Below are 10890 nucleotides of genomic sequence, written 5' to 3'. Positions count from 1 at the left end.
GTCCCCAAAACCCTTTTCCACAATGCAGCCCCTGCATAAACACAAGCCCACAGCTGCAGTGAGTGCAAAATCTCTGCATTCTGTTGCTTAATATAATCACACCCGTTCCATTGTCTTCAGGGCCTCCTGTGGTCTTGTTGTTGTTGTTGTTATTTATTGTTTGTATGACCATGGTGCCTAGGAGCCCAAGGCATGGACCAGAACCCCATTGTGCTAGGTGCTGTACAAACAGAACAAAAAGATGGTCCCTGCCTCAAAGCGCTTTTCATCTAAGTAAAGCCTTTACTTGGGCTGGACAATTTTGATCTGGAATAGGGGATAAAGGACACAGGTGTAACTCTGTTAATATTTAAGTGGGCTTTTATTTACTGTTGGTATACAAAATCCTAGACCTAAGCTCTGTGTCATTTGCATGTTCGACTGAAATCATAACAAAGCTGCACGGATAAAAGTTGGCCACGCATGCCAAAGAAAGTCAGCTACAAGGGGGAAAAGGAAGGGCAGATCCAGTCCAAGGAGAAAATTGTCCTATCTCAGAGGGTCCAAGTGCAGAATGTTTACAAAATGCTCATTAAGGGAGAGGGGGTTTGTGAGATAGCAACAGAAAATCTGGTGGACAGCTTACACTACAAGAGATAAGAGAGACAAGGCTACCATAGGAGAGAGCGTGTTATATCCAATTACTGAGACCTGGTTTTGGAGGGTTGGGGGTGGGAGAGAGAGACAGTGAGCGAGGACTGATCACAAGCTTCAGGCGAGGGCTTCCAAACTTGTCAACTCTGTGACACAAGCTGCACACAACCCAGAGGATAAAATAGCCACTTAGCCCACACGAGAGCTAAATCTTGTTGAGTGCAGTTGGAGGCTAGAGCGAAGGAATGGATACTGTCGCCATTCAGCTGTGGGCAACCCTCTCTCTGTTGGTGCACCTTGCAGCTTGCAGTCCCATCATGAGCCTGGAGCAGTCTTCCCTGGAGGAAGATGTGCCCCTCTTTGACGAGCTTCTTTCGGAGCAGGACGGAGTTGATTTCAGCACGCTGCTTCAGAACATGAAAAATGAGTTCTTGAAGACGTTGAACCTCTCTGATATTCCCCTGCATGAAACACCTAAGGTGGAGCCCCCAGAATACATGTTAGAGCTATACAACAGGTTTGCCACTGATAGGACCTCAATGCCATCCGCAAATATTGTTAGAAGCTTCAAAAATGAAGGTAAGATCCATACTCCTCGGAGTGAACTAAGAATGAGTGGGCATTGCTTATAACCAACAAGACACCGGTTTACAATGCATGGAGCATGAAGACTGAATTGGGGGGCAGGGGAAGGAGTTTACAGTGATTAGATAGAGATGCAACTGGAGTTAACAAACTAACATGGCATGTGCCTATAATCAACCAGCTCACATTGCTTTTCTGAGGTAACCTTTCCCCCCATTCTTTGCCTATTATATCTTTGAGACAGTAAGCACTTTGGGGTAGGGGCAATGTCTTCTTTTATGTTTGCATATTGCAGGTACGTAATACAAACAAATCGTCATCATCCCAGGAAGCATATGAATCATTTATATGTTACCTTCATAGGCATCAGATTTTCAAAGAAAGACGGTAACCGAATTAATGGGAAAAACCCTCTTTCAGAACCCATGCAATGGTACAAATTCTCTTTTGGGAAGCCCAATCTCTTCATGGATTCCTAACAAAACAGTGAATGACACTCTCGTAATATTTTCCCAATTTAGTCTTTAGTGGGTCCCAAGGGTTGGTGTGTGAAGTAAAGTCAGTAGAATATATAGAAAAATATGCGACTAGCACCTCTCTAGGATGACTTTTGCTAACCCTCGGTGTTCATTTTTGAGGAAATAAAGTAATTTCTATTTTTCAAAAAATTTTAACTAAAAGATACATAAAATCATATGAGTTTAGAGAGTTCCAAATATCATGCAATTGAACATTTTCCTGCAATGGCTACATAATGAGAGGAATGTAAGGCTCACATACGAGCTGCTGATGATTCCTTTATGCTTCATGCATGAGTAACAATGTGGGCGATATATTAAAAAGGCTTTTCAACAAATCATATATGCTCCGCGAAACGTTCTGTTTGCAAATAGGATTGAGTTGATTTTTTTTAACAACTCAGCTTGACGTGTGATAATTCAAATAAAAATGGCTCTTCTATTATGCCAGTCTCAGTTTTACTGATGAAGTCCAAAACTACAAGATAACAGAGCAATCACTGAGTATATGTGACCTAAATTTGACAATTCAGCTTGATGCTATGACTAGCTATGGGCTCATCTATACCTCATTCAGATGTGTGCATTCTTATCCAGCTACATGTTTCTGGTTTTCAAAGGCTCTGCCTTAAAGTTCAAATCCACCTTAACTGTGTATTTCTTCAACATATAGATAACATTTAATTCACTGAGGGCTGGATTGCGAACCACTTATGCATGCTGAAGACCATGGGATGAGTGACTGCTCAGGGGCGTAGAGAAGGCATTCACAATCTGGCCCTGAAGGAATATGGAGTAATGAGTATTGTCCTTTTCTGACACTTGCAATTTTAAGATGAAAAAGTATCAGGAATATAAATGGACTATAATTGGGCAAGTACAGTATACTAAGGGGGAAATCCTATGTGTTTTACTAGTGTAAATTCGCAGTCGTCCTTTATTTTTAGTAAATGTAACAATTCACAGTTCCATTCATTTTCTTAAATACAACAGAGAGGCCAAGCATCATTTTCATCATTATATGAAGTCTGCAATGGCTGTGTCAAACTCAGAGTAACTTCCTACCTTTTCGGCAGGTTCCTGTCCTTTCTTCTAGTCCAGAAGCATAGATTCAGATACTCATATGATAACACAAATGCTCTCCATATGCACACGTATAGTACAGAGGGTTTATTTTAATTGCCTCTCCTTTGTATGTCTAGAAAGTCAGTAACAACTAGGGGACCTGGATTTTATGTTTTATGGGCCTTTTGTATGGTTAAAAATAAAGTGCTTGCAATTATACTGATAGAAGAGATGGAACAGATCACACACTGCAATCTTTATACTTATCTGCTTGTGTCAGCAGAAGATGATAATGGAAATTGAATGGGTGGAAGCAGTAGGACTTTATGACGATTGTTCATTCACAGTTTTAGCTCCTGGAGCCGCCTGGCTCAATTGCAGGTATGATTCTAATGTGGTCGTGACTTGAAAAGTTAAATAAACTTTTCCGGGCTAAATCCTCCTCCTTCGGACAGCAGTGCATCCTCATTGACACCAGTGAGGATGTACAGGTAATCATGAGAGGGGAATTTGACCCTTTGAGTTTTCCTGCTTAGCCAGTCTTGTGGCTGGACACCCATCCTGCCTTATGTTTCTCTCTAATCAGGAAGTGACACGCCCAGTTTCCCACAAGAGCGTGTCCCTACCCCCTTCCAATGAATTATTCATGTCCATCTTCTATGCAGTCAGCTGACTTTTCCCCACCCCATACATGTCACCATGACAGTGGACTTGTTCTCCAGCATCCTGCGGGCTGGGAAGCCCTCGAGGTCACACTAAGTTCTGATGCCACTTCCAGTTTTGAAGTGAGTCATGCTCACTAGACATGGAGACAAATTCTGAGTGCTTTCAAACTCCCAACTAAAGTCAATGGGAAGAGAGGGCAAACAGGACCTCTCTTGTTTGGCCTCTTTGATATTTTTTTCTTTTTAAACAACAGATGGGTTTGCAAACATCAGAAAACACTGAAGTCCCATTAAAGTCAATGGGACTATTCATTTGCTGAAGTGCTTTGGTAGCTCAGGGCCAATATTTGTAGCTTTGTCAACCAAATGTTTCCATAAATATATCAATCCCAGAGTCATAGAAATCAGAGATGGGAAAATGTATAGGTTCCATGCAGTCCATCCCCTCTGCCCTTGTCGGCATGCTTGCTAAATCTACATTTCCTAATCTGGTTTCAGAGTTGTTATTGATATTAGGGAAATGCAGCAATAAATACAAAAATTTTTCTAAATGTCCTATATGTATGAAGAAATGCAGATGGTGTATGTATAAACAGAGATAGATAGATTAGATTAGATTATTTGCTTGTTATACATTTGATTAATTAATACTCTCAAAAGCTCCTAAGTAAGTACAACAGTTTTCTTTTGCTCCTTTCAAGACAGATCCAAAACCTATTGACGTCAAAATGGGAATATTTCCATGGCTTCAGTGGGCTTTGGATCAAGACCTAACTTCCTCCTAGTTATAAGCCTTTGCATCACCCTAAACAACTTGTCTCTTTCCTTGGTGGCTGCAGTCTTCAGACACTGGTGGAAGCTTATGGTATCATTTGTTTCTGCTGGGCGATCTATGCAACACTTCATCAGAGACAGCAGTAGGGATTTTAATGTGTTGTACCAGATCACCAGTGAAGATACAAATTCACCATGTATACCTGAGGAGTGTGGCACTGTAAAGAGGATCAATTGAAGGTAAAGGAGATCACACTATTTATGAGGGGATCTAGTAGATATTCCATAGAAAGATAGATCCCCTCTTAACAGACAGAAAGATAAACAGATACAAATGCAGCCTACTTTTGCTGCAGAAACAGTGTATGTGTCATTCTGCCCATCTCCAATCCCCCATGTCCCTTCAGTTGGATATAGTATTCTTCTTCATTTCCTGTCCTAAGATTTTGTGTAATGGTGATATTCACATGTTAAACAGCTGCTCTATTTGTGCTCCAGAGGTGGCTTCATCTCAGTGGTGGGCAAAGCGATTCCTATATACAATAATTTGTACAATCAGGAAGGACCTTTTATAAAGCACTTGGGTAGCCACGTTGGAAGAAAGAGAACTATGAATCCAAGTTCATTGCCATTATAATGATCTGACCTTGTTTTCCTTGAAGACCCAATACAAACCATCCACCTCACTGATGACATGAATAAAATGTTGTGTGACAATCCATTATTCCTATTTATTATCATTTTCCTGTAACTGTTCACACTGAAACCAAGGAATGCAAGGCATGCAAGGCTGAGTTCCATGCATGAATATTTCTGCTGGAAATATTTTCAGTTCCAAAGTGTTTATTTATGTTGATCTTTGTCATTTCCAGATCTGACTTCCCACCCTGTTGGTATCACAGGAATCCGGAAATACCCTCTTCTCTTCAACGTTTCCATCCCTCACCATGAAGAGATCACCATGGCAGAGCTGAGACTCTACACACTGGTGGAGCGGGACAGAATACTCTATGATGGGCTGGATAGGAAAGTCACCATTTTTGAAGTACTGGAGAACAACCATGCGGGGAGAGAAGGAGAGGAGAGAAAAATGGTGGCACTTGCATCCAGGCAGATCTACGGCACCAACAGTGAGTGGGAGACCTTTGATATCACAGATGCCATGAGGCGCTGGCGTAGGTTAGAGCTTACCACTCACAGGCTAGAGGTGCAGATAGAGAGCGGAGAAGGGGAGGAGCCAAACGGAGAGGGGAAACTCGATATTGACATCAATTCCGAGGCCAAGCACGTGCCTCTGTTGATTGTGTTCTCAGACGACCTGAGCAATGACAATAAAGAGGAGAAGCAGGAACTGGACGAAATGATAGACCATGAGCAGCTGCTGGATTTGGAGAAGCTGGGCATGGGCAACTTCCACAACGGGCCCGGTGAAGAGGCGCTGCTCCAGATGCGCTCCAACATCATTTATGACTCCACAGCCCGTATCCGGAGGAATGCCAAGGGCAACTACTGCAAAAGGACTCCGCTCTATATCGACTTCAAGGAGATTGGCTGGGATTCCTGGATCATCGCCCCGACGGGATACGAAGCCTACGAGTGCCGCGGAGTGTGCTCCTACCCTTTAACTGAACACGTCACGCCAACTAAACACGCCATTGTCCAGACTTTGGTTCACCTGAAAAATCCTCAGAAAGCTTCCAAAGCCTGCTGTGTACCTACCAAGCTTGATCCCATCTCCATCCTCTACTTAGACGCAGGGGTGGTTACTTACAAGTTCAAATATGAGGGGATGGCAGTTGCAGAGTGTGGCTGCCGATAGTAGAAAGGAATGCATGCCCCGTGCGTGCACCAGGGGAGTATTTAATAATTCAGTCTGTAAATTTGTACATTTTGCATTTCCTATTTAAATAAGGTTATTTAATGAGGCGTGTACAGATAATTGTATGTTTCATGTCATAGGGAACAGGCAGGTCATATGATTGTACGGAATGTATATTTTGTTCCAGCACTTGCTTCTTCTTGCTGTTTCGCTTCTTGTGGGAGAGGCTTCCTTCAGAAACAAAACGAAAAAGGAAAACCAGGTCACTGGGTTGTTGGGGTTTTTTGCCCCAGAATAAACAGCCTTAATGCCATGGAGTAACCTTCATGGATTTTATTTCTTTAAAAAAATATGTGTTGTGGTCACAAGGACATTGTTTGAAATGCATCCCCGCTGCGGGGATTAAAACATGAACTGAATGAACATAATAAAGTGATATGCTACATGCTTTATATTAGGGCATATTCTGATAGGTGCATTCCCATCCCTCCCTTCCCCCCACAAGCCCAAGTTAGCATTTGATTCTCAGGGATGTTCCTGAGTATTTATGCTCTAACTTTTCATTGCATTTCAGCAGAAAATAATTCCTTGCTGATGTGTTTGGAGTCAGTGAAACCAGTTTTTGCAGTGACTGTGTTCACATTAAAATTTGCAGTCAGTGAAACTGTGAACCTGTAATTGGCTAAGATCGAGAGAGAAAGTCTTTGTCAAATAACCAAGTAAAACATTTGGCAAAATCAGCTCCCATTAAGAGTCATAGAATCTCAGGGTTGGAAGGGACCTCAGGAGGTCATCTAGTCCAACCCCCTGCTCAAAGCAGGGCCAATCTCTAGTTTTTGCCCCAGATCCCTGAACGGCCCCCTCAAGAATTGAACTCACAAGCCTGGGTTTAGTAGGCTAGAGCTCAAATCACTGAGCTATCCCTCCCCTCAGTGGGACTTAGGCTTCTAAGTAATTTAGTTGCTTTTGAAAAATTTACCGTGGCTCTTTAAGAAATATCTTTACCAACCTGGGATTAAAATAAAAGCCATTTTAGCAGGGATGGTTTAGCAGTATCCAAAGAGAGGGATGGAAGCCATGAAAAGAAAGGAAATTTCCCCTCTTCTAACCCTCCTCAACCAAATACTGCCTATCTGCAATGTCAGGCGGGGGGCAATGCTCTGGCAGACTGCCCCTTTGCTGTTACACAAAGCAAGAAATGCTTCTACCATTTGTTTATTATCGAATCCCTTGTATATAGCAGTGCTGCTGACTTTGGATGTAAAATTCCACATTTGATGCATGTTGCATATCAAGGGCTAGGTCTTTAGCTGTGTGAAATCTGTATAGTAGCTCTATTGAACTCCTCAAAGATACACTGATTTACACCGGCTGGGAGCCTGCCCCCAGGTGGCTAATGGGTTATGTATAACTAAATCTATATAATCCAACTCAAATGGCAAGTAACACTGTGCTTAGTCCATTTAAACCTAGGCAGAAAAGGAAATCCCTCCTCCACCCCAACTATACAGAGAGGATCTTTCCTTTCTGTACGTGTTGAAGTTGTCAATTCATAAAGACATTGCTCCCGCACACACACACACTTAAACTATATATGATGGAGTCACATGCCATGTTTCCGCCACTCTTCTGCAACAAATCATGGTGATAAGAAGGTGTTGGAGCTGAGAAACAATAGGCCCGTCACTTTATTTATATTAAGCTGCAAATTTGTCAGATTCTTGGGGAAGTGTAAGTGACGTTGACTCCCCCAGCCTCCACCAGAGCCTACTGTACTGTCCTGCATCTGTTCTACACTTTTAAGGCAAAGTTATCTTCACTGGAAGTGATAAGAGACTTGTCTTTGAAAGAACTGACTCTGACACTTCATGGGAATGAACACAAAAGACTTTATCGAGCACCAACTGAAACCAGTTTCACCTCCATCCACACAAACCCTTCTGTGCTTCCCATTATTTATTGATCTATTTATTGACTGTCCGCCTTTGTAATATAATGTAGAATACAAAATGTTTTATTTTTGTGCTCATATGTATTCCCACTCCGATAAAACCTTGTACTGAACAACTTATATTTTGAGGCCTTCTGTTGAGCATTACTCCAAAGTGGGTTGTTTTTGTTTGTTTGTTTTTTATAGATCTTTGTAAATATAGTACATTATTATAATCTTTCCTGCCTTCAGACAATCCACCACAGTGATTTAAGAAAGCATCTTGGAGAATGCATAGTCTTGTCTGATAGATACAAACTCTATCAAGGATATAATTGCTTTAAGTGCTCTAGCTATGTAGTCTATTGTAAAGTTGTGCAGAGTAGGTGGTGCATTTCCAACTAGCAGGCTCGATCAATGGAGCTACACTGATTTAGACCAGCTGGGAAAATGACTGTCATTGCCTTGTTTCAGAGTAGCAGCCGTGTTAGTCTGTATTCGCAAAAAGAAAAGGAGGACTTGTGGCACCTTAGAGACTAACCAATTTATTTGAGCATAAGCTTTCGTGAGCTACAGCTCACTTATGCTCAGATAAATCTGTTAGTCTCTAAGGTGCCACAAGTACTCCTTGTCATTGCCTTATGTACCATTCCACTTTGCAACTTCATAATCTGAACCTTGGATAAATGGCAGGTTAAAAACATGTAATAGATGTGAAATCTTCTTAATTCACTAGCATGAATCACTTTAAGTGAGACCCCCACAAATTCCTTTTAATATGGCATGCCCAAACTATCTGCTGTTCATACGAAGCTAGTACAAACCGTTCACCATGTCAGTGGTATAACAATTATCCTTTGCAATAATCCATCATGTATTTTATCATCTCTTTTCTGCAACAGGCTTGTGTATATTTGTACCCCTTTCCTCTACTGAATAGAATCGGAAAGGCTCAACCGCATATCATACGACCTATACTGTTAATAGCCAGTGAAGAATCTCCTTTAGCTTGAGCTTAGGTAGTTGGAGACTACAAAAGGACGTGTTCTGTTCCCACACTGTCACCAGTAGGGGGCCATGTGGTAAAATAATGAATTGTCATAGATCTGTTACATTATTATAAAAAGGTTAAGAAAAGTAGGGTTCAATTCTGCAAGCATTTATGCACAGGAGTAATTTTACCTACGACCGAAGTTACATGTATAAGCATTTAGAGGATCAGTACCTAGGAACATAGGAACCAAGACAAAATAGCACAATGGTTCATCCAGTCTATTATTAATTAACCTTTTTTCTGCAGTACAACAAAACACTAAGGAACTAGTGGAGTGCCAGGTTTGCCACAACTCCTAGGCAAATGCTGAAGGCACCTCAGCTACTAGGCTTTGTAGGCACTAACTCTGGCTAGCAGTGACTGCATCTTGTCTCTGACTGAGGCCAGTCAGGGGAACCAAGGTATCAGAGGAATGTGCAAGAACCCCCCTAATGGCAATTAGTAAGAAAATAAGAAACACCTTATTATGATGTTCTTTGGGAAAACATTGGTAAACCACAATTTTAATATATCATGAACCATGCATTTGTGTATGCTCTATATTGTTCATAACATGAGATTTTAACTAATCGGAATATTTCATCTCTTTGTAAGGTTTCCGTTTTAAAAAAGAGCCTTTGCTTTAATTGAATGACTTCAACACAGTGCCAAAGATGACTGGGTAACTGCAATTTGCTGGCTCTCTGTGCATTCCGACTACAATATAAATATTGTTTATATTATGATCATGCATAATGCAGTGGGAGCATGTGGTCTATTTTTTTTAAAAAAGAGGTTTTTTGTGTGTGCCATTTTTAAATTAATAAATTAAGCCCGATCCTGCAAACACAAACATGCTTAACTTAAATGTGTTTGGAGGTTCAGGGCCTTGGTTGCTAAAAACAATACAATATAAAACATCATGTTTCACATTCTGTTAACAATAAATCAAATATGAATCTCTTGAAGCATTTTCCAGGGCTGGGAAGAGATTAATTATATTAATGAAAAAAATATAATTTATGATTTCTGCTTCTTACATTTTTTACACATTTATTTTTCACTTTAATTAATAGCCTAAATTGATTTTCTTTTCTTTCCTGACCTGCTTGATGTCAATGTTAATGGACTTTTGTCTCTTATTTTTTAAAGCCAAATAAAAAAGAAAAGGAAAAGGTATTCCTAAGAAAATAGCTTCAATTTTGGAGTGTTCTTTTTTAATAAATTTTGCAAAATATCCCTAAAATGTTGCACATTACCAAAAGATATATTCTTTGCAAACTACCTACCTCAGCAACCTTTGCTCACATAAACTGCCAACTTCAATGGGATTCCTACTTCTGACTGTTTATTATTTATATTAGAGTAGCATGTACGGCCTGGTCTACACTTAAAATTTAAGTCGACATAGCTGCAACTCTTGGGGGTGGGAATAATCCACACAGTGGAGTGCCATAGCGATGTCAAGCTAATCGACGGGGTAGATGCAGCTAAGTCAACAGCAGAATGCTTTTGTCGACGTAGCTACCATCACTCTGGGAAGCAGTTTTCCTACAGCAACAGAAAAACCCCTTCCGTCGCTATAGGATGCATCTACACTACAGGCTTATGTTGGAGTAGCTACAGCATGAAAGCTATGCCTCTATATTCCCCGTGGTGTAGACACAGCTTTGGTGTCCCAAGCAATTTTAGGTCCCCTTTGGGCTAGGTACTGTACAAACATATAGTAGCAGACAATCCTGGCCCTAAAGATCTTACAACCTAAGTAGACAAGACAGATGAAGGATGGGAGGGGAAACAGAGGCCCTGAGAAGGGAAGTGATTTGGGTTAGTAAGGCTCGCTGATGCTAGCGAGGGTTGCAGAGTTC

General features: G+C 41.1%; 1 protein-coding gene across 1 annotated transcript; it reads left to right on the top strand.

Annotated features, from left to right (window-relative positions):
• Nucleotides 1-726: 726 nt before the first annotated feature.
• BMP10 (bone morphogenetic protein 10) lies at nucleotides 727-9778 on the top strand. Its single transcript, XM_048829459.2, has 2 exons — nucleotides 727-1212; nucleotides 5113-9778. Exons 1-2 carry the CDS (start codon nucleotides 879-881, stop codon nucleotides 6057-6059), a joined length of 1281 nt encoding a protein of 426 aa, XP_048685416.1. The 5' UTR covers nucleotides 727-878; the 3' UTR covers nucleotides 6060-9778.
• Nucleotides 9779-10890: the final 1112 nt, after the last annotated feature.

Source organism: Caretta caretta, chromosome 26 (genome assembly GCF_965140235.1).
Source record: "Caretta caretta isolate rCarCar2 chromosome 26, rCarCar1.hap1, whole genome shotgun sequence".
Lineage (NCBI taxonomy): Eukaryota > Metazoa > Chordata > Testudines > Cheloniidae > Caretta > Caretta caretta.
The sequence above is the reverse complement of the archived record's forward strand: the minus strand, read 5'-3'. Positions and strand labels throughout refer to the sequence as shown.

Bases quoted from the DNA above. Each gene is read 5' to 3' on its own strand.
- BMP10 (XM_048829459.2), top strand. From the start codon at position 879: ATGGATACTGTCGCCATTCAGCTGTGGGCAACCCTCTCTCTGTTGGTG. The intron at 1,213-5,112 runs GTAAGATCCATA...TGTCATTTCCAG, and splicing joins TAGAAGCTTCAAAAATGAAG to ATCTGACTTCCCACCCTGTT.